The following is a 26,675-nucleotide window of genomic DNA, read 5'->3' as shown; positions in this document are numbered from 1 at the left end:
TATTTTTGCAAGTTTCATACGCTTGTTAACATAAAATTGGGGGGGGAAAATGTTAACCTAATAGAAATATGAGTGCATATTTTTGTCATTGATATAGTAATTTCATAATAAATCACAAAATTGAGTTAAAATTAAAAAGATGTGCTGTACTGTGATTTTGATTTGTGTTGAAGTCATTTCTCTGCCACTAGATGGCATATTGCATTTGTAAGACAGAGCCATGCATTTCTCTTTTCATGTTAAGAGCTACCTAATCTTTACCATGAAGTAACTTGTGAAATTCTGCACATTTTTTAAATGATAAAATACAACTTAATCCCAGCCTCCACAAATACAGTATATGAATTATAAAATGTATTGCTGCTAAATTTTTACCTGGCTCTTTCTGCTTCGTTGCGACTGGAATTCCCCCAGTACAGGCTTTCCAAGCAGTCATTAATCGCATGTTAAAAAAATTAGTGGCGTTAAAGAAACTTTAAATTAATTCAAAATTACCGCACTAATTTTGACACCCCGAACCGTACGTATTATACAGTGCTGCAGCTAAGTAATGAACACTTGAATGAAGAGGAGCATGTTTGCGTGCAAGTGACTCACTGAAAGTAGACTTTCTGTGATTTTGTCTGGAAAATTCTCCGGCGGCAAGATTCCAAGGGCGGGTCGGTTCACAACTGTACTCTGAAACAGGACAGGAAATCAGCGTGTTTAATTAAAACAAAATTGAGCAACAAATGAATAATTGCACCTCACATGATTGAGAAGTTGACCTACCAGATTGTTGGGGTTGGTCATCAGTTTGAGGAGCGCAGGGTGGTTGTATCCTGAGAGAGGACAGAAAGAGGGTGGGGTTATGCATAACATAAGCTCAATTCATTTCAATGCATCCAGATAACACATATTGCACAAGGCCTTACCTATATTTCTCTACATACCACATAAAAGTTTATGCCAAGTGAAAAATAATTTCCAGTATTTGTGTCTCTGAATTAAGCCATTTGTCAAGGATGCAGTTGTTTTTGCAACTCCGCACAGTTTGCTATGCACCAATTCTAGCATCATAAGAGAGATCTTTAGACTGGTTCAACATTTCTTTCTTTCTTTTTTTTTTTAAACTTTCACGTGCAGCACTTTTTTTTTTTTTTTTGACTGAGTATTTATTTATCTTTGTTGTATTTAGCTTTTGCATTTGAGCTTTCAGAGCAGATTTTTCCCAAACCTCTATTTAGGTCAAATGTTTGACCTTTCTGTGCATTAAATTTCAATTAAATCGATATTTGCATTTTTATTTTTATTTTTTTAAGTTTAGCTTCCCATAATATTACATATACTTCAGAATACCTCTGCCTTGTTTTTGATAAACACTTGGAGACCTACTAAGCTGCTGTTGGTTATTATAGCAGTACTTGATACAATTTGAGAATATATATATATACTTTGCTTTTAACAACAAAGTCTTAGTATCCATTCAGTAGTATTACAAAATATGACATCATAACACTATCATATACTGATTTATTTGCAAAAAAAAAAACAATCAAAGAATTCAAGCTTAGGGTCTCATCTATGACAATTACACAACAATCGAGCTCTGAATTTTGATTCTTATATAAACTAATTGGCTGGCTTACATAAATTGAAGTTGTTTCCCACTTCCAACCAGCAGAGTGCAGTGAAGCACAACAATGACACTGTGTGACACTCCCAAATCATTCACGTGTTTTTATTGCTCTTTTCAGTTAGGCATACTGAGCTGGTTAATTAAATTAGAAGCTCAAGTATATCCCTATACTACTTCAGATATTTAGACATCAGAAATGCCATTACTATTCATGTAGCGAGCTTGTGGCTCACAAAGACCACTGTGAACTGTCTCGTCCCGGTTTTATTCATCTGAGAAAGCAGCAGGCCAGGCATTTCGATCAACTGACGATGTGTAAAGATTACAGACTGATGGTGTGAATGGCATACAGTATTAAGGTATACTGAGATCAAAGTACAACATGGTATTTTGTCCAGAAATCTTTGAGGCAGTTGATTCGATCTAGATACATACTATATTTAGCACATTAGTCTTGGTTTTATATCTTGTGAAAAGCAATAGACACAGTCACACAGTAGTTACCCTTTCAGCTACTGAATTAATTAAAAGTCCCTGACTAGAACAAAAAGCCCTTTTTGGAGGTTGCCTCAGGCCTAGATCTTAAAACTAATGACCTATAAATGGTGATCATGCACAAAACATGGCAAGCAAATTGGATCAAGTTTCTTTAAATTTCACTGTCAAAAAAAACAAGAAGAAAAAAAAATACAATGTTTTGATAAAGGATACCAATATTATTCATGTAAGCAATACCGTGTATAACATACGTACAATAATCATTATATAGTACATGCCATATCAATGTTTTAACCACCAAACTATTCAAATTTAATCAACCAGTCCATGAAGTTATGGCGGACCTTGAATACAGATATGAAGCTTACAACAGTAAAAACTGAAAACGCAGTGTACAAAACATCAAAAAGACTTAACACACAGGATGCTGTACTGAATTGAATCCATGTTAATCTATGAAATGTATTATTATTATTATTATTATTATTATTATTATCATTATTATTATTATTATTATTATTATTATTATTATATTTAGGTCCATGGGTTAGTTTGAACCCATCCCAGCTGACTTTGGGTGAGAGGTGGGATATACCTTGGACTAGATACTCATTAACCAAACAATTTCTTCTTGGTCATCTGTCAATCACATGAAGCTAAAATTCAGGTAGAGGATGTGGGATACCACTTCTTTTTTTAGTTATGCAGATGACACACAACTGTATTTATCAATGTCCCCAAATGACAGCAGTTCGATTAACGTATTGTGTCATTTTCTTGCGCAAATTAACAACTGGATGAAACAAACTTTCCTTCAGCTAAACGAAAACAAAACGGAGCTCATTGTTTTCTGCAATAAAGAAAAGAGGATTGCTGTTAAAAAACAGCTTGAGTCACTGTCTTTAGAAACTAAAGACCAAGTTCTAAATCTTGGGGTACTAATAGACTCAGACATGACCTTTGGCAATCATATTAAATCAATCAGTAAAACAGCCTTTTACCAGCTGAAAAACATATCCAGACTGAAGGACTGCATACTTCAAGCAGACCAAGAGAAGCTTATCCATGCCTTTATCACCAGCAGACTCGGTTATTGTAACAGTCTTCTGACTGGACTCTCTCAAAAGAACACGAGACAATTGCAGCTCATTCAGAACGATGCAGCTCAAGTTCTGACCAAAACAAAGAGATTAGAACATATTACTCCAGTACTTAAGGATTTACACTGGCTCCCAGTCAGATGTAGAATCGATTTTAAAGTTCTGCTACTGGTCTATAAATGGTTGGGTGCTGAATATATTCAAGAAATGCTGATTGAGTACAAACCCAGCAGGGCTCTGAGATCTACGGACTTAGGCCAACTAGTGGAACCCAGAAATCGAAGCAAACATGGTGAAGCTGCATTTAGCTGTTATGCTGCACGCAGATCTCTCATACCTTTGATTAAGGACTTTTAAACAGCTTTAATTAATCATATTTTGTTTCCCTTTTATTTAATATTTTTATTATCATTTTAAACTGCATTATGCTAAATGTTTTTAAAGTTTGCTAAATAATGTTTTAACTTTGTCAATGTATGTTGTTTTAGTAAATTTTGTAACCTACTTTTATTTTCTCTTCTCCTCTGAATGTTAACTATTGTGTTTGTCTTTCCTTGTGTAAAGCACATTGAGTTCCCTTGTGTATGAAATGTGCTATACAAATAAGCTTGCCTTGCCTTTTCCAGACTGATACAAGTACAAGTACTCAACTCTTGAGTAGTCTCTGATCAAGTACTGTGCAGTACAAAGTACTGATACCCCTAGTACCTCTGATACATAAAATTTCTCAATGAAAAATTATTTTAAAGAAAGACCGACAGTATATATCCCAATATAGCATTTACCTTACAACTGCATGAAAATAATGGCAATTTTCTCTTGTCATTTCTAGCTCCTGATCGTAAAACAGCCACAAGAAGATTCAACGGTGGCAGGTGTGTGTACAGTACTGGCTCTCATTTATCATGAATTTAAATGAGATTGGTTAATTGGGATCTGAACAGGGGTGTGTAGACTTTTTATATCCACTGTATGTTTTGCGGCATTATTCTAACATTAAAAAAAAAAAAGTGCCTTGGCTCCATAAAGGTTGGGACTCACTTCATTCGTACAAGTATCACAACACAAGCTCATCCCAATCAGTCCCTGCTCAATGATGTGCAATGAAGAAGGAGATAGCTGCAGATGACACATGATGACACATTGCTCCATTTTACAAACAGCTGGTTTCATGCTTCAAGACCAATAAATGTAAGTAAATAAGCTCTCATCTCACGCGCCACCCTATGATAGCCGCGATGAAACTTAAAACGGTTGTTAGTGTTACTACCTGTTGAAATACTAATTGTGTTGTGTGTGTTCTGCAACTCCAAGTGGCTCCCAAAAACGTATAAATACATTCTATTTTACATGTCTCAAAGACGTATTCATATGTTTTTTATGTTTAAAAAAAAAAAAAAAATTATGCTAGCACATACAGAAGGCTTTGATGCAGCCTCTGACCTGAAGAGGTTGCTTAAAGCAATGATAGTTATTACCAAAAAAACAAAAAAAACAAAAAAAAAAACAGCCAGCAGGTGGCAGCAGAGTATAATAGATCAACCAAAGCCATTTTGAAAACAAGCTAATTTCCCCACAATTCTAAACAGATCTGTGAATAATGATGAAACTTAGCTAGATTCTAATCCTAATTTCTGCAAAAGGAAACACATGGAAATATTTTTTTCCTGATGAAAGAAGAGACTTTAATCTTTCTTTTGGTAGGTTCCATGTTTTTATAGCAATAGAAAACAATATTCTGTGGGCCTTGCAAAATCAGTCAAAATCCAGTAAAACAGCCTGGAACAAAAGGGGTTGCTTCAGTGAAAATGGCTGCAAGTGAATGAGTTAAGCACTTGCCCTGGAATCCAAACTCAACCATGCAAGTTTACGCATCTTGAAATTGAGTTGGGCTCTTTTGTTACTAACCAATAGGAATGGAGGAGATCTGCGTGTAGACGTCCAGCATGCGGTTGCCATCCACATCCACCAGGTAATTCCCCCTGCTCTCTTCGTAGTTACAGAAGAAGTTGATAGCACCAACATTCTGCAAAGAGACACGTTTTCGATTTAAAAATAAGCATCATCACAACTTAGCAAATCGCAGTTGGGGACAAACAGTACAAACAAACATGAACATTTTGAGAGGGGGAGATGAATGCACGTGCACGCACACACACACTGTACTTGACCAACACCAGATGGCAGTGCCTTGCACATATGTCCTATTAGTCTCCTCTCACTTCCCATGAATGAGTTATTATTAAGGTTCATTTTGTTATTGTGGTCGATTAATGTTTAGCCCCTGGGCTTTATGGTTGCGCTGAAATGCCAAGCAGTCTTCCTGTGTGCTCTCCCGCTCTCTCCTCACTCACTGTGCCAGTAGCTGACTGCATCGCAAGCTGCTATCTTTTTGTAAATTGTGAGCTGATTACATATCTTGCATGTGAGAGGCACTCACTCGTATTTTGCTAACAAGCACCCAGTCTTCCTCAGTTGCAGATTTCAAGTTACCTGTATCTGACATCCCACCCCAGAACATAAAAAGATACACTGCCTGGAAGCCATATTAAAATGTTCCTTGTGAGCACTGTATTAGTAAATGTCTTAAAACAGCTGTGAGCTGTTGGTGCCAGATTAAGCATTAAGAAGATTAAGACAGAAATAAGACTCACTGTCAGTCAGGGCATATTAAACAAAGAACAATTCACAATAATATTCATACCTTATGGACATTTTAGGTTTGAAGATCTGGTTCTTTAGTTACAGATATGACATCCCGTACATTGAATTGAAGCTTGGACGTTTGCTGTGATAAATGTGGAAGTAACTAATACGTATGCATTTCTTGAGTTGAAGGCTAAAAAGGAGGGGGCGGGGGTCAAAATCAAATTGTCATTGTCAACAATAAAAAGGCTAATAAACAGAAGCAGCCACAATAAAATGTTGGCAGAAGAACAGTGAAAAATTCTCACCACTTCCCTTGTCCAGACTGGCCATAACCCAAAGCTGGAGCCCTATCTAGGTTAGAAAGTTTACGTCTTACCATCTTGCTTTGAGAATGTCTTGCAACTGACAAGAACAGTGGTAGCAGCCCACGTGGTCAATGTTGACTTGTGCCAGCAAGCACAAGCAGGGAATGACCAGTCAACTAGAAAATTGGCTCACAACCCACAAGTCCTTTAAATGGCGCTAAGCATAAAATAATGGTCCAGTATGGAATGAGAGATGTACAAGGCAGAATTGGTTGAAATGCTGAAATCGTCGTTGTTACTTCCACATTTAGCTTTGCAAATGTTCAGGCTTCAATTTTATATACTCTATATGGCATGTTGTCACCATTTATAATTATATATATATCATTTGTAATTGAAAAAACTGGTATTCAATGACTTTTTGTTGCATTTATATTAGGGGTGTAACAAAAACAAACAAACAAACATTACAATTAAAAGATGGAAATGTCATGTCTCGTTATGTGTAACCACGTCCGCCTGTGTCTTCCCTTGTGTAAACCTATGCGTGCCCTCAGCCGCTTGTGTCTTCCCCAGGTGTGTCTTGTCAAGTAATTAGCAGAGGTCTACTTAGGCCCTGTTCATACGGAAGCAATGCCGGCTTCGTTCCTCAAAAAATTGTGTGCAGACAGAAATGTTTCAAGACATGGGACCACTGATCTGTATACATTACTGGATAGCCTTTAGGCCAAGACTTTTGAAGCCATGAGGCCACCATATTAGTCCTCCGAAGGAACGTTTCTCGCATACGATCCTATGCATTTACAGTATCAAAATTGGAGAACATTTGAGACAGTACTTAGTAGAAACAGCATGATTTAGGTTTTACATTTTTTGAACATAAAAAACACAGGAGAAGTGACAATGGCGGGTGATTCAAGTACAACTTCACGCAAAATAGTTTGCTGTAAAGGAATAAGCAAGCGAAGGAGGCTGCGCAAAACGACTACGACACGGCTATCCGCCATTGTTGTTGACAGTCACGCGAGAATTACATCATCACTGGAGGAGTATCCCGCATATGGTGTCCACATTGGAACATAAGTTTTGAAATCTTTCCACTCTGGAGCCCAGTTCCAAAAGTGATCAGTTTCAAGCTCCGAAACAGCGCCACCATGTGGACGAATTGCCCAAAACAGTAAGAAACTTGTGCGGATACAATGAAACGGGCTTTCGAGTGGACGGGGACTTAGTTTGTGGGTTTGTTCAGTCAGTGTGGGTGCATTGTCTATGTTATGTGTGGAAGTTTGCCACATGATTTTATGAGGTCTGCAAAAGCTTCCAATCCATTTTACACATCTCATCTCAAGTTAATTACGGTAGTTTTGGCAGAGGATAGGAACGTGTTCACTGTGTTTATAGATTGACTTCGCGGGTCAAAGGCTGGTAAACTAAACCAATCAGTATGTCATGCGTAAATGAGGTTATTACAAATCCAGAATATTTTGTAAATAAAACCCTCAGCAATTTGCTTATAAAAGAACACATGCGTCACATGCGCAACAACACTGCAAAAGGCCACAGAAAAGAGGCCAAACTAAAGTGGTACAGTCTAACGACAGCAACAGCATTTGTGCTACAGGCTCTATTTAACTAGTTCACTGGGCAGATACAATTGATGGGCTCATTTTGCCCCAGACACACGTGCGCACGCACACGCACACGCACACGCACACGCACACACAGAGTGGCTACAAAAAGTCAAATGTTCAAATGTCAAGTTTTTGTGATGTCATAAAACACAGATTTTTCCTCCACTAATGCGACCTATAACTTGTACAACACAATTAAAAAAAAATAGACAAGTTACACTTAACAACTAAGATATTGTGGTTGCACACGTGTGGATTGAAGGATGCTGGGGATGAGCCGCGTTCAGCATTAACCAATCACATTCAAACTCAAATGAGAGCTTTGACGGCCTCACAGTATTTAGTCAAGAGAAGGATACAAGGCATTAAATAGACCCCGGCACGCAGTGAAGACAGTCTTCATCAAGTGAAGAAAATATAGCACAGCAGTGACATTGCCAAGAATGGGACGTCGCTCCAAAATTGATGAAAAGAAGAGAAGAAAAATGGTTCGTGAGGCTGCCAAGAGGCTGTGAGCAATAGTGAAGGAACTGCAGAAATTCCTGGAAAGTACTGGCTGCATAACACGTGACAACAATTTCTCTTCTTGATCATTTGTCCGGGCTGTGACGGGTTCGGGTTGGCAAGACACAAGATTATGGTCAGTGTTAGCACAAAACTTTCAGGCGTCTGCTAGAAAGCAAAAAAAAAAAAAAAAAAGTCAGGAAAAGCCTACTAGCACAGGTGAATTTTATTTGGGGTTAATAAGAGGCAATTTAAATACTAACAGCCTGTGCTGACTCCCGTTTACCATGAATTTGAAAGTGATGGTCAAATTCTCATTTTTAAGAGGGTGTGCAGACTTGTGCAATTACATCATCTCACTTGTTTATCTTTACTTCTCCTTTCTAAAATGTGTTTTTTGTTTTTGTTTTTTTTTTTCAAATGAGTTGTACAAGTTCTAGGTCACATTAAAGGTGGAAAATGCAACATTTGTCTTGGTCTCATTGTTTACATCAACCTGCCATTTGAACGGGGGTGTGTAGACTTTTTATGCCCACTGTACACGAAGTGACAAAATGTCTGGTGTGCACTAAAATGGAAATAATTCCGAATGTGGCAGCCATTTTCATAGTGTTGGTGCTTGACTCAATTTACCTGAATTTCTCCCAGTTGTTTTGTCAGTTCCTAAAGATAGAAATAAGAGTCAGTGACAGTCATACTATAACATACAGTATTACATGTACGTTACATATTGTACTACTATTGTAGTCTTTTCTGCATGTACAGCACATCTGCAAGTTTATACGTGTGTGCTTTACCTGTGATCTTGGCCCAGGAACTGGAGTCTTCATGGAGGGTCCATCATAATCAAAGTCCACCTGGGCCTTTGGTGCCGCTTTGCTTGCGTATCGGCATCCTGAAAACATTCCGGACGGTCAGAGTGAAGCAGTGCGTGTTTTTCCAAACGTGCCCTACATCAGCACAGACCAGGAAGATAACTGTGTGTGCTCTTCATGACTTGCTGGTATTTTTAGTCCGCTATGTGCCATACAGTAGTTTCTTTTGTTGTCAATAAACAAACTCATCCTCGTGATCCTTAGACAACATCACTACAACAGGGTAACAGCTTTAATACAGCGGCGCCCTTTGATTCATGGTAAGTAGCGAGAATAATCTTATTTCATGCAAATTTATATTAAATTCATTTAATTAAATAATGGGTAAAATTACACTTTGTTTTCAAACCCTAGATCGTGTCTCGGTACTGGGGAACATGTAAAAAAAAAAAAAAAAAAAAAAAAAAAGTGAACATTTTCCATTTCATAACAAAAAAAAAAAAAAAGTGTATTATTCACTGTAATTGACCTGTTTTACACTACAATGTATTATATCCAGGGTGTTATCAGTAATATCATCAACAATTGTAGTTCAGGGGCCACAGAGCCTAAATTGATGTTAGTTGGCCGACTACAGTAAAATCATAGCTGGTCTGCATAAAAAAAAGAAAGAAAGAAAAAGTAAAAAATATATGTATATAAACAAAGTAGCCAACAACATTTTCCGGCACAATTTCGGATGTAGAATCCAAATATTACATTAGGTTTTCTGTATATACTCCCATTTTTTTTTTTTTTTTTTTTTGTAATTTGAGGTTGTTGGCAAGAAAACAATTTTTTATTTTTCTGTTTTTAATGAAAACCTTATTTTTGTACAGTTGTAAGGCATATTTAAGCAGTGTAGAGATAGAAGAATGCTTGCTTTTACTTGGCATGCAATAATGAAGATAACAGAGCACTTTATTACTTATTTTATTACTACTTTATTACTATACAGGCTTTACAGTTGTTTTACTCTGAAGGTGATTTTACGTCTTTCTACACATACATAGCAAAAACAATGAAGACAATTCTTGCCCAACTTGGCCATCCTGTAGGTTGATCTGTAATAACAAATACTTATTTTGTCAAAACATTTTTCTCATGGCCAGTAGTCGTGACTTAAAGCAAGTTTTTGAAATGAATAGAAATAATTTCTTGTACAATGTGCCATCATCAACAAGTGTGCATCACAGCTGATCAGTGATTGCACTGATTATATAGAACGGTCCAAATATCACATATACTGTATTTGGAACAGGAAACTCGAGTGTAGTATTGCACTTTAAAATCAATTTACCAACATCTATTTTATACATGTGCAAATGAACTCTCAAAATCTACAACAGACTGCCAAACCATACAAACCAATATGAAAACCATTTTTTAAGGTAGGCCTACAAGAAAACAATACACTTTATACATGAAACAAATAGCAATGACATAAATTGATTTCATGCATGGACAATAGGATTCCACCTAAACGTATTCGTGAAACTGTTGACTAACATTTAATTGTGCATTTTCTCCTGATGGGCAGCAAGCCAATCAAGTGACTGTGTCAGCCTTAAGCACTGTTTTGTTTTTTGTCTTTGCAACTGAGAAAACTTGTTTACTGCTCAAACAGAAGGTCGCACATGACATTGTTTCATTTTCAAGTTCTCCCTACTATCAAAGTTAATGCCGTCGGACTTTCACATTATTAGTCAGAGCAACTGAGGTACTAATAATTACTGTAAAAATATTGGTGAAATAGTTACTATTAAATGGATATCTCATCTTTGAGAGTGTTTATAGACTGCAAAACTTAAAACACGGGCTGGCTTTGGTTTACCGTATTACTTTGCAATACAATCTTCTTGCTCATGAGCAGTGAGCACTCTTCAGTCGGAGTTAACCTCTTCCTATACAAAACAGTACGTGGTCCAAAAATCAATCGAACTCTTTCAAAGGGTCAAAAGCTTTTGGAACAACAAACTTTTCTCCTACACATTGTTTATCTTTTGCAGTCCTCCATTCTGCATAGCTGAGTCAAACATTACAAAGATTACATAACCTCATCAACCTCTTATTGTGTCCTCGCCAAGGTTTGACATTTTCAGAGTCACTTCGTTCGATTTGATTTAAAACTGAAAGACCTCGTTGTTTGTTTACCAGAGCAGTTAAGGAAATAAGAATTAATTAATTGGACATTCAAAATCTCAAAACTAGACAATTATTAGAGTACATTGATTAAGCTGTTTGGAAAATGGATGGATGGATTTATTTTTAATTCTACTGACTTGCCAAAAATACTATTAAATTACAATAATACAGTGTATCTATATGAAAGAATATGACATTTTCTTCATTAAATGTGCTGGAAGAAACCATTTGATTCTTTCTTCACAAAGAGTTAAAATGTTATTTAAATGTACAGCAAAAAAATTCTTGACGGAAACCTGTTACATTGCTAAACATAGTGACACGACGAGGTAAGGTAGGACTCAGACGCAGGCGTAAGGTAAGCCACCAAGGCAGCAGGTTTATTTCCGGCCAACAGGTGTCTCCTCTCAAGCTGAGAGGAGAACAGGGAAGCAAAAAAGTGGAGAACAAAAAGCGCTCCACTAGGGAGGAAAAAACAGGCAAAAGGTACTGGGGACAACGAAAAGCGCTCCGCTAGGGAGGAAAAAGGGCACAAGGCTAAAGGGGTAACAAAAGGCGCTCCACTGGGGAGGAAAAAGCACAAAAACAAGGCAAAAACACTTGGCAACATGAACGAGGACATAAGGACTGTGGGACGCTTCCATGCACTGACTGTGACACTTCGGCACTGAGGGGAGAATGCAGGTGGCTTTTATTGTGAGTCTTGATTGGTGGCAGGTGGTGGTAATCATGGGTGGGGACCGGTAATTAGGGAGCGGCAGGAAGGGCAAGTGACCTGGGGTGAGAGGAGAGTTAGGATTTTCAAAACAAGACAGGAAATATGGACACAAAATAAAAGCATGGGCCGTCACGCCGGTGGCGGCGTGACAGTACCCCCCCCCCTCAACGGCCGGCTCTCGACGGCCCCGGAATGTCAGGGTGTTCTTCATAAAATTCATCAATGAGGGAGGGGTCAACAATGAACCGGGAGGGGACCCATTGTCTTTCCTCCGGGCCGTATCCCTCCCAGTCTACTAGGTATTGTCTTCCGCGGCCCCGATTACGCACATCTAAGAGTTTCCTGACCTTGTAAACGGGGCCGCCTTCAATCATCTCTGGGGGGGGTGGGTCGGGTTCGGAGGGCACAAGTGGGCTTTCGTGGACCGGCTTGACTTGACTGACGTGGAATGTTGGATGAACTCTGAGGGATCTTGGCAGGCGGAGTCGAACGGCGGCGGGACCTATGGACTTGGTGACTGGGAAAGGCCCCACAAATCGCGGGGCCAGCTTTGGACATGGTACCTTGAGTCTGAGGTGTTTGGCTGATAGCCAAACTCGTTGGCCTGGGCGGTATTCGGGTGCCGGTCTCCTCTTCCGGTCGGCGGACCTCTTCACCCGGTCTCCCTGGCGTTGTAGCGCCGCCCGGGCCGCCGACCAGACTTTGTGGCACCGACGGATCATGGCCTGGACCGAGGGGACCGTTGCCTCCTCCTCCAGGTCAGCGAAGAATGGTGGATCGTAGCCGTGGACGCATTTAAACGGGGTGAGACCTGTGGCAGAGGTGGGCAATGAGTTGTGTGCGAGCTCGACCCAAACCAGGTAAGTGCTCCAGGTAGTCGGGTTCTGGGAGACGAGGCATCGCAGTCCGGTTTCGAGTTGCTGATTTAGTCGTTCTGCCTGTCCGTTGGCCTCAGGGTGATATCCAGACGTCAGGTTGGCTTTGGCACCTAGGGCTTTACAAAACTGTGTCCAGAAGCGGGAGACGAACTGTGGTCCACGGTCGGAGACGATGTGCAGAGGGAAACCATAAAACCGGAATATGTGGTGGATCATGATGTCGGCTGTAACTTTGGCGGATGGGAGCTTGGATAGTGGAATGAAGTGAACCATCTTGGAGAACCTGTCGACAACTGTGAGAATTGTGGTTTTACCATGGGATAGGGGTAGTCCGGTCACAAAGTCCAATGATATTTCTGCCCATGGTCTGGATGGGATTGGCAGCGGTTGGAGAAGGCCCATCCGGGACTGATTCGAAGTCTTGTTGCGGGCACACGTTGGACAGGCAACGACGTACTCCTTTATGGTGGATTCCATTGCCGGCCACCAGAATCTCCTGGCAACAGCATACATGGTCCTGCGGACTCCAGGATGACAAAACAGCTGTGATGTATGAGCCCAGTGTATCACCTGAGACCTTAGCTCCTCAGGCACGAAGAGTCGACGTGGTGGGCAAGACGTGGGGGGAGTGATGTTGCGTAGTGCCTCCTTGACATTGTCCTCAATTTGCCATCTCATGGCTCCAACTATGCAGTCCCGGGGCAGGATGGTCTCAGGCTCGGCTTCCAATGGTTCGGATTCGTGGACTCTTGACAACGCATCCGCCTTGACGTTCTTGCTGCCTGGTCTGTAAGTCAGCGAGAACACAAAACGGTTAAAAAACAAGGACCATCTGGCCTGTCGAGGATTGAGTCTTTTGGCCTGGCGTAAGTACTCCAAATTCCGGTGATCGGTCCAGATCACAAAAGGAAGTTCGGCGCCTTCCAGCCAGTGTCTCCATTCTTCTAGGGCCACTTTTACCGCGAGAAGCTCCCGATCTCCGACTGAGTAATTGCGTTCAGCCTTGGATAATTTACGTGAGAGGAATGCGCAGGGATGTGTCTTGCCGTTCTCTTGACAACGCTGGGACAGTCCCACCCCAATTCCAATACTGGAGGCGTCTACCTCCACCACGAACTGGCGTTTGGGGTCAGGGACTCTGAGGATTGGGGCATTGGTGAAGCGTGCTTTTAAGTCTTTGAAGGCCTTTTCGGCTTCCGGGTTCCATAAAAAATGAACTTGTGGGGAGGTCAAGGCGTGTAGGGGAGCGGCAATGGTGCTGAAGTTTCTTATGAAGCGCCGGTAAAAGTTGGCGAAGCCCAGGAACTGTTGAATTTTCTTCCGAGAGTCCGGCGTGGGCCACTCTCGTACGGCACTGACCTTGTCCGAGTCCATTTCGACCTTCCCTGGTGAAACGATAAATCCCAGGAAGGAGATGGTGTTAACGTGAAATAGGCTCTTCTCAGCTTTCACGTACAGATGGTGATCCAGAAGACGTTGCAATACTCGGTTTACGTGGTCTCGATGGCTCATTAGGTCAGGAGAGTAGATCAGAATGTCATCCAAGTAAACGTACACTAAGTGATCTATGAAGTCCTTGAGTACCTCATTTATCATGGCCTGGAAGACGGCTGGAGCATTCGTGAGGCCAAATGGCATGACCAGGTACTCATAATGTCCCCGAGGAGTGTTGAAGCCCGTCTTCCATTCGTCTCCCTCGCGGATCCGAATGAGGTGATAGGCGTTCCGGAGATCGAGCTTAGTGAAGATCTTGGCCTGTTGCAGCTGATCGAACACCGAGGACATCAAGGGCAAGGGGTACCGGTTCTTAACAGTGATGTCATTCAAGGGACTGTAATCGATGCATGGGCGTAGGGATCCATCCTTTTTGCTCACAAAGAAAAAGCCTGCGCCAGCAGGTGAGGAAGATGGTCGGATGAGGCCGGCCTTCAAGGAGTCGTCAATGTAACTGTTCATAGCTTGGCGTTCGGGTCCTGAGACCGAATACAGTCTCCCCTTGGGAATGGTTGAACCGGGAATCAATTCGATCGGGCAGTCATATGGTCGGTGTGGAGGGAGAGTCATGGCCTTGGTTTTGCTGAAGACCTCCCGCAAGTGGTGGTAGCAGGAGGGAACAGTGTGCAGGTTCGGGTACTCTTCTTGAGCCGGTGGGACGAGAGTCACCTGGTGAACCTGGGCTGTGGAGTTTCGGGGTGCGGGTTGTTCCAACCCGTGAGAGATGCAGTCCGTTCCCCACTCCAGAACGACTCCAGTGTTCCAGTCGATTCTGGGATTATGTAGACGCAACCATGGATGGCCCAGAACCAAAGTGGGGGATGATGCATGAAAAACATGGAAGCGGAGAGTCTCGAAGTGAGATCCGATTCGGACTCCCAGAGGTTCAGTGATGTGGGTGATTTTGAAGAGCTCTTTGCCATTCAGCGCTCGAGCCTGGATGGTCGAGGAAAGGGGTTCGGTGGAGGCTCGTATTTGCCTTACGAGCTCCCAGTCCATGAGACTTTCGTCGGATCCGGAGTCGATGAGGGCTGACAGATCTGTGGTGACGTTGTGTTGGGTTATCTGAATTTGCGTGAGTCTGTGGTTCTTGGCGGGTCGGGGTGACGGAGAACTCACCGGTGAGCTGCCCTTCGTGGTGCAGGATCCCACCAAGTGTCCAAGACCACCACAATAGTAGCAACGGCCCTCTCGGCGGCGGCGCTGTCTCTCCTCAGGCGAAAGCCGAGCCCTTCCCAGTTGCATGGGTTCGTCTCTGGCGAGGCCCACCTCTCCTGGTTCAGGTCGGGAAGGAAGGATGGGTTGCGGCCTTCCGACCTCCGGTGGCCGTGACCAGGGGGTGGGTTCCTCCCTCCTTCGAGGTCCGCCGATCTTAGCCAGCTCCTGGCGACGATGATCTGTGCGGATGGCGAGGGAAATCAAAGCGTCCAAGTCCGTGGGGAGTTCTACGGGGATCAGAAGTTCTTGAATGGCAGGTGAGAGTCCTTTCAAGAAATGGTCATGAAGAGCTATGGCGTTCCAGCCACTGTTCGTTGCCAATGTTCGAAAACGGACAGCGTAATCGCTGACAGACTCTTTGCCTTGTTGAAGCCGGCTCAATGCTCGTGCCTTCTCTCGTTCATTGTTCTCTGGATCAAAGACTTGGCGCAAAGCGATTTGAAAGTCCTGTACGCTTTGTCAGACCGAGGAACCCCTGGCCCATTCCGCGGTTGCCCAGGTTTTGGCCCGTCCCGTCAGGTGAGACACCATGAAGGCCACTCGGGACCGGGCTGTGGGAAATGCCTGTGGTAAGTGTTCAAAATGAATGTCGCATTCCGTGAGGAAAGTCTGACAGCGCCCGGGTTCACCGGAGTATCGTTCTGGGGAGGCCAGTCTTAATCCTACCCCGGTGAATGGCGTGGTCGGTACGGAGAACTCAGGATGAGGAATTTGTCCGGTGGGAGCTGGCACTCGACGCCGTGAGAGGCTCACCAGCTCGTGGACCTGGCTGGTCAATTCCCCAATCTGGGACAGCATGGTTTGCTGGATCCGTTCCTGGTTGTCGAGCCGGGCCTCCTGGCTCTGCAGTGCAGCCTCGACCTTGCCTGCTGGGTCCATGCTGGCCGAAGTGTACTGACACGACGAGGTAAGGTAGGACTCAGACGCAGGCGTAAGGTAAGCCACCAAGGCAGCAGGTTTATTTCCGGCCAACAGGTGTCTCCTCTCAAGCTGAGAGGAGAACAGGGAAGCAAAAAAGTGGAGAACAAAAAGCGCTCCACTAGGGAGGAAAAAACAGGCAAAAGGTACTGGGGACAACGAAAAGCGCTCCGCTAGGGAGGAAAAAGGGCACAAGGCAAAAGGGGTAACAAAAGGCGCTCCACTGGGGAGGAAAAAGTACAAAAACAAGGCAAAAACACTTGGCAACATGAACGAGGACATAAGGACTGTGGGACGCTTCCATGCACTGACTGTGACACTTCGGCACTGAGGGGAGAATGCAGGTGGCTTTTATTGTGAGTCTTGATTGGTGGCAGGTGGTGGTAATCATGGGCGGGGACCGGTAATTAGGGAGCGGCAGGAAGGGCAAGTGACCTGGGGTGAGAGGAGAGTTAGGATTTTCAAAACAAGACAGGAAATATGGACACAAAATAAAAGCATGGGCCGTCACACCGGTGACACATAGTCCATATAGCAATGATGGATAAAAAGAATGATTACATTAATACAGAGTAGGACTTTCTGTGTTCAAGTTGTAAACAGTTATTGGCACATGTTCAACAGGACAATGGTTTTTACCTGAAAGACTGAGGCGTAGGTTTTTGTGGAGGGACAGCGCAAGATGACGGCTGATCACAGAGGATGCCATGACAGGGGTCAGAGAGAAGCCGAGAGAGGCAGCAGCTGCCCTTATCTATCTTCTCCAACCAGGTCACCTGGGTTTGGAAGGGGCAGGGAGGGACGGACATGAGCATATATGGACTCAATTTGGTAACAGATCCACCTGCGTCATCTGACAAGATTGAAATTCAGTCACTTGAACAATGTGACATTATTAGAGCGAGACCGATTTGTTTTGCAGGGCGGACGAGGTCAAGCTTGGAGCTAAAAAGGAAAATATTGGCATCGACATTTTAAAAAGTACAAACTCTTAACTCTTACCTTGATTTCATATTGTTAAGTATACCGTATTTTCCGCACTTTAAGGCGCACCGCATTATAAGGCGCACCTTCAATGAATGACATATTTTACAACTTTTTCCATATATATGGCGCTAAATTAGAGGCTGGGGTTACGTTATGCATCCATTAGATGGTGCTGCGCTAAAGGGAATTTCAACAAAACAGTCAGATAGGTCAGTCAAACTTTATTAATAGATTACAAACCAGCTTTCTGACAACTCCATTTACTCCCAAAATTAAAAAACAGGTGTTTTATTATTTTTCTCTGAGGTAAAGTATTAGTATTAGCTAGCGATCCAAGATGGCGGGATCTTCTGCGCAGGCGTGTCACCGATCGTGCAGGGTCACCGATAGCGTCTTGACAGCGAGACCTGTTGCGGCTCAATATTAATCCATATATAAGGCGCACTGGATTATAAGGCGTATGGTCAGCTTTTGAAAAAATTGAAGGCTTTTAGATGTGCCTTATAGTGCGGAAAATACGGTATGTTTATTGAACAACTTTTAAGATTTGCAAAATATTGTATTTTTAAATCTTAGTCAATAGACATCTTTATTTTAAAATTCAGGGACTTGAAAGGGATATTATTAGCATGCCTTAAAAGGTAAATAGCACACTATTGTTTTCTAGAGTAAATACAGTTTTCCAAAATTTCTAAATATCTGAAGTGGTAAACTTATTTAGCTTTAATTTCAAACAAAAACAGAATGTGCCGAGAGTTCCCAGGGTCAGTAGCATCTCTTATTAAGTTAACTTTACTGACGATTGAATAAACAGTTCCCTGAAGTTAACACAGTTTTAAATTGATTATCGGCCGTATGATTTTTCCAAAAGGTTTGTCGTGTACTGAGAGGTTTGGATCCCAAAGGCGCAGACACAAATAATATTTTATCGATTTATTCACATCGAGAGGCAGAAACTCAGAGACGCTGTGCACAGGACAGGTGGACAATAATCCGGCAAACCACACACAATTCTCAGACTGCACCTACAGACAGTGAATCGTAAAGGAACTAAAGAATTACATCAGCTAGGTCCAGACATCACCTAACGGATTAAAGGTTGACATCACAAAACATCACGTTTTATAAACAGACACTTGTTACGTCAGTACCTAACAAACCTTGTTACATCATTACCTGACACTTGACCTCACGGTCATGAACCCAAACTAACAGGACATGAACTCAAACGTCACTTCAGTTGAAACTTGAAGATACAACAAAAACATCTCATGAGACAAAACATCACTCAAACATCACCCCTTCATGACACCATGATGCCGAGACGTCAAAATCTTGAATATTGGCGCTGAAAAGCAGCGCGGCCAATAACCAGTCCATCCCGAGACATTACATCTTAACTAGGGGTGTTAAAAAAAAATCGATTCGGCGATATATCGCGATACTACATCGCGCGATTCTCGAATCGATTCAATAAAAAAAATCGAATTTTTTTTTTTTTTTTTTTTTTTTTTTTTTTTTTTTAAGAGCTCAGAATTGTTCATTCGGTAGTCTTACCAATTCAACGTCTTATCATCATTGCCTTTTTTTTTTTTTTTTTTTTTGTGTGTGTGTGAATCGATTTTTAAACTTCCATTTTTAATGGAAAAATATTCAACAAAACGTCTGACTTCGGGTTAGGATTCACACCTTGAGCATGGAAGAATGTTATATGAACGGAACATTAAGCCTTAATATTTTATTTTAATGCTGTTCAAACATGAAACAGATTACAACCTCTATAAGACTGAAATTTCAGATAAATAAATCATACATTTTCATATAAATCTTACACTCTACAAGCTTACTGATTAGTATTTTCTAAATTTGAATGGAAAAAAATCGCAACTATCGACTTATAAATTCGTATCGGGATTAATCGGTATCGAATCGAATCGTGACCTGTGAATCGTGATACGAATCGAATCGTCAGCTACTAGGCAATTCACACCCCTAATCTTAACGTGTGAAAAAAGGAACTAGTCTGATAACAGCATGTTATATTGCTATGCCTCTGGAACAAAACAAACAAACAAACAAAAAAAAGACGTTTTCTCAGGAATATACACTTGGGAAGTAGGACAGGGAGACAAAAAGTGGGTCCAATGTTTTTTTTTTAAAGGACAAGAAATCCTGAATGCCTGCCGCTGGATATATTTAAACATATTTTCATATATATGTAAACATATTTAACTTTGTCATGTAATGGGGATTCAAAATGTTCATTTGACTTGATTTGGGATTTATTTGTAACTGTAAGCAGTGTGCAGTAGTTAACACAAATTAGTTTAGTGTGTGGAGCCTCAAAGTGCATGTGACACTGAGAAGGCAAAGGAAAGCTGGTTTGCATTCCAAATTGGAATTCAACGAATAAAATGAGTCTCTGTTATCTTTTATTTCCTGCAGCGTTATGTAATACTGGCCACGAAATGGGGGGGAAACTCCAGCTTTCTGCTTTCACACAGTGGACACCCCGATTATCGCGCACATCACACAGCCGGTTACTTGGCAACACCTCATGAACTGGATGAAACTGGTTTCGAGAGTGTTACACAAGACTGCATCCTCATATGCTTCGGAGGAGCAACGTTTTGGTTGTGTGCATAGCGCGGGAACAATGAAGAGATGACAAGAAAATAATATAAAGAAACTTTATTTCTTTCGCGCCTTTCAAGCAAAAGATCCAAGGTGGTTCACGACAGCGTAAAGCCCCACACTAAAAAAAAGAAGGAAGAGAACGCAATCTGACCCAATAAAATCAGTAATAAAAGCAGATTATAAAGGTTGCTGTTTGCTCTTGTATTTTAAATGGAGTTACTTATCTTGCTCATTTGATATGTTGTGGGAGTTGTGCCAAAGTGTCATGCTAGTGTCCATCAAAGCATGATCTGAGGGAAGGCACAACAAGTTGGAACTGGAATAAGCCAGAATTGTAAGATCAAGGATGAGACGACCGCTCGATTATGGAAAAAGTAGGAATCACGATTATTTTGGCAATAATTGAAATCACAATTATTCAAACGATTATTTTTTGGTAAAAAAACAAACAAAAATGTTTAAGCATTTAAAAATATTTACACCAATTTAAAAAAAATACAAACACTATAATTAGTAAATTCCTTTTGAACCAAACAGAATTTATAATAATAATAACAATATTAATCATATATATATATAGAATGCAGCATATGCAGTATTACGATCATTTATTTTTTGGTACAAAACAAGAATACTGTTAAAATTTAAATGTAAAAATCAAATAAAAATATTAACCCAAATAACATTATCTGAAAAACCATAATTATGCAAGTTCCTTTTGGATGAAACAAAATTTATTAAATTAGTTATTTTAAACCCTTGTGAGGAATAAGTGGTCAAGAAAATGGATGGATGGATGGATAGTTATTTTAACATTTAAAAAAGGTGAAAATGTGTAAATTTAAACAACTCAAAAACTTGTATTAATATATATATATTTTTTTTTTTTTTAACAATATACTGATTTTATAATTGTGGAGTGTCATAATTGAAATTGTAATTGAATTTCAATTAATTGCACTGCCCTAATGGGTGGGTTTGACTTGGTTCATGATTTTGGAAAGTTATTTGAGGCAAACGTTTCTGTCTTCCTTGACACTTCAGACTTTGAACTCGTGCAAATGGTTTGCTTGCGATATCTAATCTGGTCTCCACATTTGTGTTGAATACAGGAAGAAAATTCTCACAGGCGAGGCAATCTACTGGAGAGAAAATAAATCACATGGCTTGGCGCTAACAGCGCAGTAATTAACTGTCACATCTCGCTTGATTAAATCTTATGTGTAGACTGACCGCAGATTCACTTTCAGCGGGAAATGGGTCCCAGTCAGAAGTGGGAGGGGTCATAGTACAACTGCTTGGTTTCAATACGTGAATATTGTTCCGGTATCTGTACTCTACTACAGTATTTGATTTTTCTGATTTTAATGTGGATTTTTTTTTTCATCTTTACATTTGAAAACAGATACAAGTCAACACTTGTGATGAAAGTTGAGCTGACGTCAACTAGTTGTGGATACTTTTATCAGTATGGTAAAATATATTTTTTAAAAGTCAAAGCTACCCTCCTCTCCCTCCACTTTGATAGTGAAGGATGGAAAATGGGTGAAGATCCTTTTTTCCCCCTTCACTGCGTTCTCCCTCACTTTTCAAAGCTGCATATTCAGAAATAGAAGACAATTGAAATCAATTAACGTGAGAAACTCATTTCACGCAGCACACTCAACTAACTGCTGAAAACAACTCTGCTTACTCAAGTCAAAAATCACTCGAATAGCAACTAGGCAAGAACAAGCTGAAAGCCACGAACCGGCAGTGTGAAGTAGTGTTGATAAGTCAACTAGTGTAAAATAATGCTTCTTTGACGGCTTGATGAGGGTTTACCATATATATATATATATATATATATATATATATATATATGTATATATATATATATATATATATATATATATATATATATATATATATATATATATATATATATATATATATATATATATATATATATATATATATATATATATCGTGTTATTAAAACTGTCACAATAATCGTCGTTATGTTCACAATATTTAAAAGGAACACATCTGTTAAAAAGGTCACGTTGATTTCCATTTGTGCAGTTCTAGCACCCACTAGTGGCTAGTTCATTAGTGCAATTTAATTTTCATTAGGGATGTTTTGGCCTTCTATGTTTAAAATCTATGCTAATTGTCAGATGAAGGGGAACCTAATTTGCTTGTGACGTGATCAATGTGAAGTGCCTCAATATTGTTATTCGAGATTGTAGGTGGTTTATATGCATTGCTGTTATGGACAAAAGCACAATATTGTGGTTTTTTAGTATGAGTTTTTTTTTTTTAAACTATAATGTGACCTTTTTAAATAACCCCCCCCCCCACCGCTAATTATCGTATTGTCACCTTCATATCATGATAATATCGTATTGTGATGTTTGGATATCGTTACATCGCTATTGGTTCGTAATTTTGTAAAAATTACACAGCTAGCTTTACGGAAGACTGCAATACAGTAGGTGCACCACTTGGGATTGCTACGACTTCACCAGCTGGCACTAAGTATTTTCAGCTGCTGGACAGATGGACACTTGACCGGCCCTCATTTCAGTCCTGAGCATGTTGACTTGCTTGCATTCCTCAACATGATCTGGTAGGTAGGTTGACTTATTTTTATATTTTAGCATTTTAGTTGGCAGAGTTTCCCAGTGTGAAGAAGTTCAGCTCAAGCTCTGCTGCTTCTGTTATTTATTTATTTTTGTTAAGACAGTTAATGTTTAACTATTGAAAACATTGCTGGACTATCATTTCCTCTTGAACTATGTACTGTAATTTGTTTGGGGACACAAGGGAAGAAGAAGTTTGCAAATTCAGGGCTGAATTTAGTCTAACTCAAAGCACACGAAGGGATTAATGAATGCCTCGAACTTTGTGGGTGTAGGCCAGGGTACTTGCTGTTGTTGACATAAACCTATATTTACACTATTCACTTTGATTTACGCAGACAGCTTTCTCCATACCTCTTAAATTGTCACACACCCAAACTTTGTAATGAACACATTTTCTGAACATTGTATGTGAGTGACAATAAATCTCATTCCTAAAATCGAATGAAGTTAGCAATACTACAGCAGCATTGACTATGGCAAAACAACAAACCTAAAACTGCCATGTTTATTTTGCTTTGCACAAGTTACTCACTGTGGCACGTAACCTCCAAGTTACACATTACTTCCCAAATTGATGACATATTTGTATTTAATCAACATTTATAGTGAGGTGCAGACATTACGATGAAGATGTTGTTTTAAAAGTTAAGAATACATCAATTAAAAAAAAGGATTTAAATACACTGGGTAAGCATAAATTGCACTTGTGCATGCAGTACAGTAGCATATTACTATATTGGCCTGGGCCGATCAAATCAGTAGGCTGTCCTGTGACCTGTAAGTGCATTGACAAGTGGACTGTTGCGTAACCCTGGCTGCAGTGTGGTGTCACCCAACAGCAGAACTGGTAGGCTGCTGAATCTTAATGGTTTGGCAAGGAAGCCAAGATATACGTGTATTATGTAAATCTATGTTGTTATGATGTGATAAAGGCTATCTATCAATATCAAGAGGGATGACTTTGCACTCCAGAGCCCAAATTATAAAGGCTATCGTGGTTTTCTTTGTTCCCAGCTATATTTTACATAACATCAAGACCTTTTGGTCTGGAAAACAAATGCACACAATAGATCAATTAGTTCTAGAAGTTATTAATGCTTAAAATTAAAGTTTAGATCGAAAAAGAATGCATGCCAACTTTCAGCAACATAAGAAGTGTAACTATATACTGTACAGTAGGTACTCAGGTGCATTCAAACGTGGATCCGAAGGTTTACTGCCACCAGTCCGTAACTAGGCCATAGAAATTGTGCGATGATTAATGCCTTTACAACTTGTTTTCAAGAGTTGCGATTTATTTATTTTTTTAACTGTTCCTGGTCCTCATTAAAATCTGGTTCCAACTGGATCTGGCTGGCTCACACATGGGTTGTTATGAATGAGTAGAAAATATCGGTCAGTTGCCAAGCTTCTTCCAATTGGTTACGTTATCCTGCAGGCTGCGCATCATCTGCTGTACTTCTGACATGGACGCTGCAGTCACCTGCTCAGTCTCGACGAGGAGGCGTGACACACACACGGCGGACTGCTGCAGCACTATGTCGCCGCAGAGCCATCGGAGCATGCACGGTTCGAACTTCGAACACTCACCGGTGATCGGACGACTGGATCGGATGAACGGCTGTGCTGCAGAGTGCTCGACTGCAGCGAGCAGTCTAGTCAGCCGCTGCGCTGGTCGCTTCGGGAAGAAGAAGGGGCTTTTTTGCCTTCTCGTCTTTGTGGTTCCGTTCTGGCAGTCGGGTTGACAAACTTGTGCCTCTCCGCTACCAGCTCGTCTTGAGAAAATAGCTCTGTTCTGTTACGCCGTTTCAAATGCGGCTTGATGTTAGTTTCATATGGTGCGGAGATACGTTCCCCCCCATGCAGAGTTGTCCCCAAGTAGACCCGCATATGATTGGCTGCTTTCCCACTTTGCATTTCACATCCATCCTGGCCCTCTAGCGGACAAGTGTATTCGCAAACAACTTTTCTGAAAAGACCCAAAAGATGAATTACGTAATGTGTTTTGTTTCGCCAGTCTAAGCAAATGCATTCAATATGTTCTGTTGGCCCATCGATGAAGTTGGAAAAATAGAAAATTGCTGTTAAAAAAAAGAAGAAAAAAAAAGACTCAAGTGCAGTGTTTAACACCAATGAAAATTTAGAGATTTTTTTTTCAGTATCCATTCATTTTAAACCCCTACTATTAATTTTAATAATATGCAACCAAAAAAACAAACAAGTTCTATCACATCAGCACATTTTTCCCAATATTTGATTTAAATTTTCAAGCTTTCCAATGACAAAAAAAGAAAAAAAGAAATGAAAACAGAACAAAAAATGTACAAAGTAAAAATTCTAATAAATGACTAAATAAATAAATCCCTCTCTCCACAAAGGAATTATACAAATAAAGTTCTAAATAACAAAACACAAAAATCAACCATCTAAAATTATATCAAGCTGGGTCACCATATTCAAAAAAGGAGTCCAAGACAAAAGTCAAATCGGTTTCTGTTAAGGTTCCGGTGCGACCGGAGAGTGGATCTCAGAATCACAGAGCACAGAGGAGTAAGCGAGAGGTTTTATTCACCAAAACACGTGAATATGAACATAAAGCGCTGGACACAGCCAGGAAAAAGGTGAACAAAAGGTGCTTGCAAATTGCAAGCAGGGAAATTAACACAACACAAAAAGACCCGAAGGCTACAAACCGCAAACACAAGAAAGCAACAACTTACTATAGCTATGAAACACGCCACATAAAAGTGGGAACAAAAAGAGACGTAGCAAAACTTACGTAGATGAAAATCGAGAATCTTAGACTATAATAATTTAGCGAAGGCGAAAAACAGTAGAAACACTAGACGATGGCTGTGAGCAGACGGAGCAACGACCCGACAGTGGCTGCAAGGAGTCCCAGTCCTTATGAAGGCCTAATAGGTGATGCACTGCATTAATCAGGCACTGTGAGACAAGGAAAACACACTGAGAGCCCAGCAACATGACAGTTTCCTTGAGTTGAACATATTATTTTTTCTGGTGTACAATATGACAGAAGTTAATTAATCCAGTTTTTCTTTATGTGGATCAACACTTTTCCAGTTCTTAAGTATGCAATTCTTAGCAACAGTTGCTGCCAATAATACAAAATGCTAAAAAAAAAAAAAAATGGATTTCAGTTTCAGTAGTTACATCTCCCAGCAACCTGGTCTGATTTCAAGTTCCAAAGTCTGCCCACAAACCCAATCAACATACATTTTTAATATAATCCTAGGTCTACTAATAGCTTATTATATTGCATAGGTCGCACCACACCTTACATGCAGGAGGCTGACAGGTTTCGCCGCCATCTTTCTGCTACGGCTACCCAAAGGAGACAGATTTAGCTAACGTAATAATTGGTGGTAGGCGTGCCAAGTTTGCCCTCTGAGGCAGTGCACGTGCTTCATAACGCACACGCTTTAAACTTTGGTTCATTAGTTCAACACTAAAGACGCTTTTCCATCGTTCCCGCAGGACCGGGTACCACACCACACCTCATGCAACCACACCAAACCGCAACCGCCAGTTTTCCATTACAACTGGCGCACGGCGGGAAGGGGGCAGCAACATCTAAACCGTCCAAGCCAAGCTTGCACTCCCGCTTGTGTGCGGATCTGAGATAACATTTTACGAGTGGCAAGTCGCGCAAACATTGAACCATATTTACAATTTAATATGGACCACCATGGATGAAATATTGCGATTCACGACCGGCTCATGACGCTATTTCTGAATGGAGAGCTCTGCCGCTGGTGCTCTCATTCAAGTGAATGGGAACACACCACCAGCCAGCATTGTGCACTCGCGATGTTTTTTTAAAACCACAAACATTACAAATCCATTCACAAGTACCTTTTAAATTGTAAATAT

General features: G+C 40.7%; 1 protein-coding gene across 2 annotated transcripts in view; it reads right to left on the bottom strand.

Annotated features, from left to right (window-relative positions):
* Positions 1-24,699, bottom strand: part of abat (4-aminobutyrate aminotransferase) — a 34,920-nt gene extending 10,221 nt beyond the window's left edge. The window contains exons 1-7 of one of the 2 annotated variants that reach the window (XM_077534350.1): positions 24,372-24,699; positions 17,170-17,306; positions 9,103-9,200; positions 8,939-8,968; positions 5,125-5,242; positions 772-821; positions 598-678 (exon numbers count right to left, since the gene is read on the bottom strand). In XM_077534350.1, coding sequence (XP_077390476.1) covers positions 598-678; positions 772-821; positions 5,125-5,242; positions 8,939-8,968; positions 9,103-9,200; positions 17,170-17,239 — 447 coding nt within the window. In that variant the 5' untranslated portion in view covers positions 17,240-17,306; positions 24,372-24,699. Of the gene's footprint in view, positions 1-597; positions 679-771; positions 822-5,124; positions 5,243-6,170; positions 6,330-8,938; positions 8,969-9,102; positions 9,201-17,169; positions 17,307-24,371 lie in introns of those variants that run through there. The other variant, XM_077534359.1, reaches the window with a different exon arrangement.
* Between the last annotated feature and the right edge of the window lie 1,976 nt (positions 24,700-26,675).

This window comes from Festucalex cinctus, chromosome 1, assembly GCF_051991245.1.
Source record: "Festucalex cinctus isolate MCC-2025b chromosome 1, RoL_Fcin_1.0, whole genome shotgun sequence".
Classification (NCBI taxonomy): Eukaryota; Metazoa; Chordata; class Actinopteri; order Syngnathiformes; family Syngnathidae; genus Festucalex; species Festucalex cinctus.
Note: the sequence above shows the minus strand (reverse complement) of the source record. Positions and strands in the feature narration are given on the sequence as shown.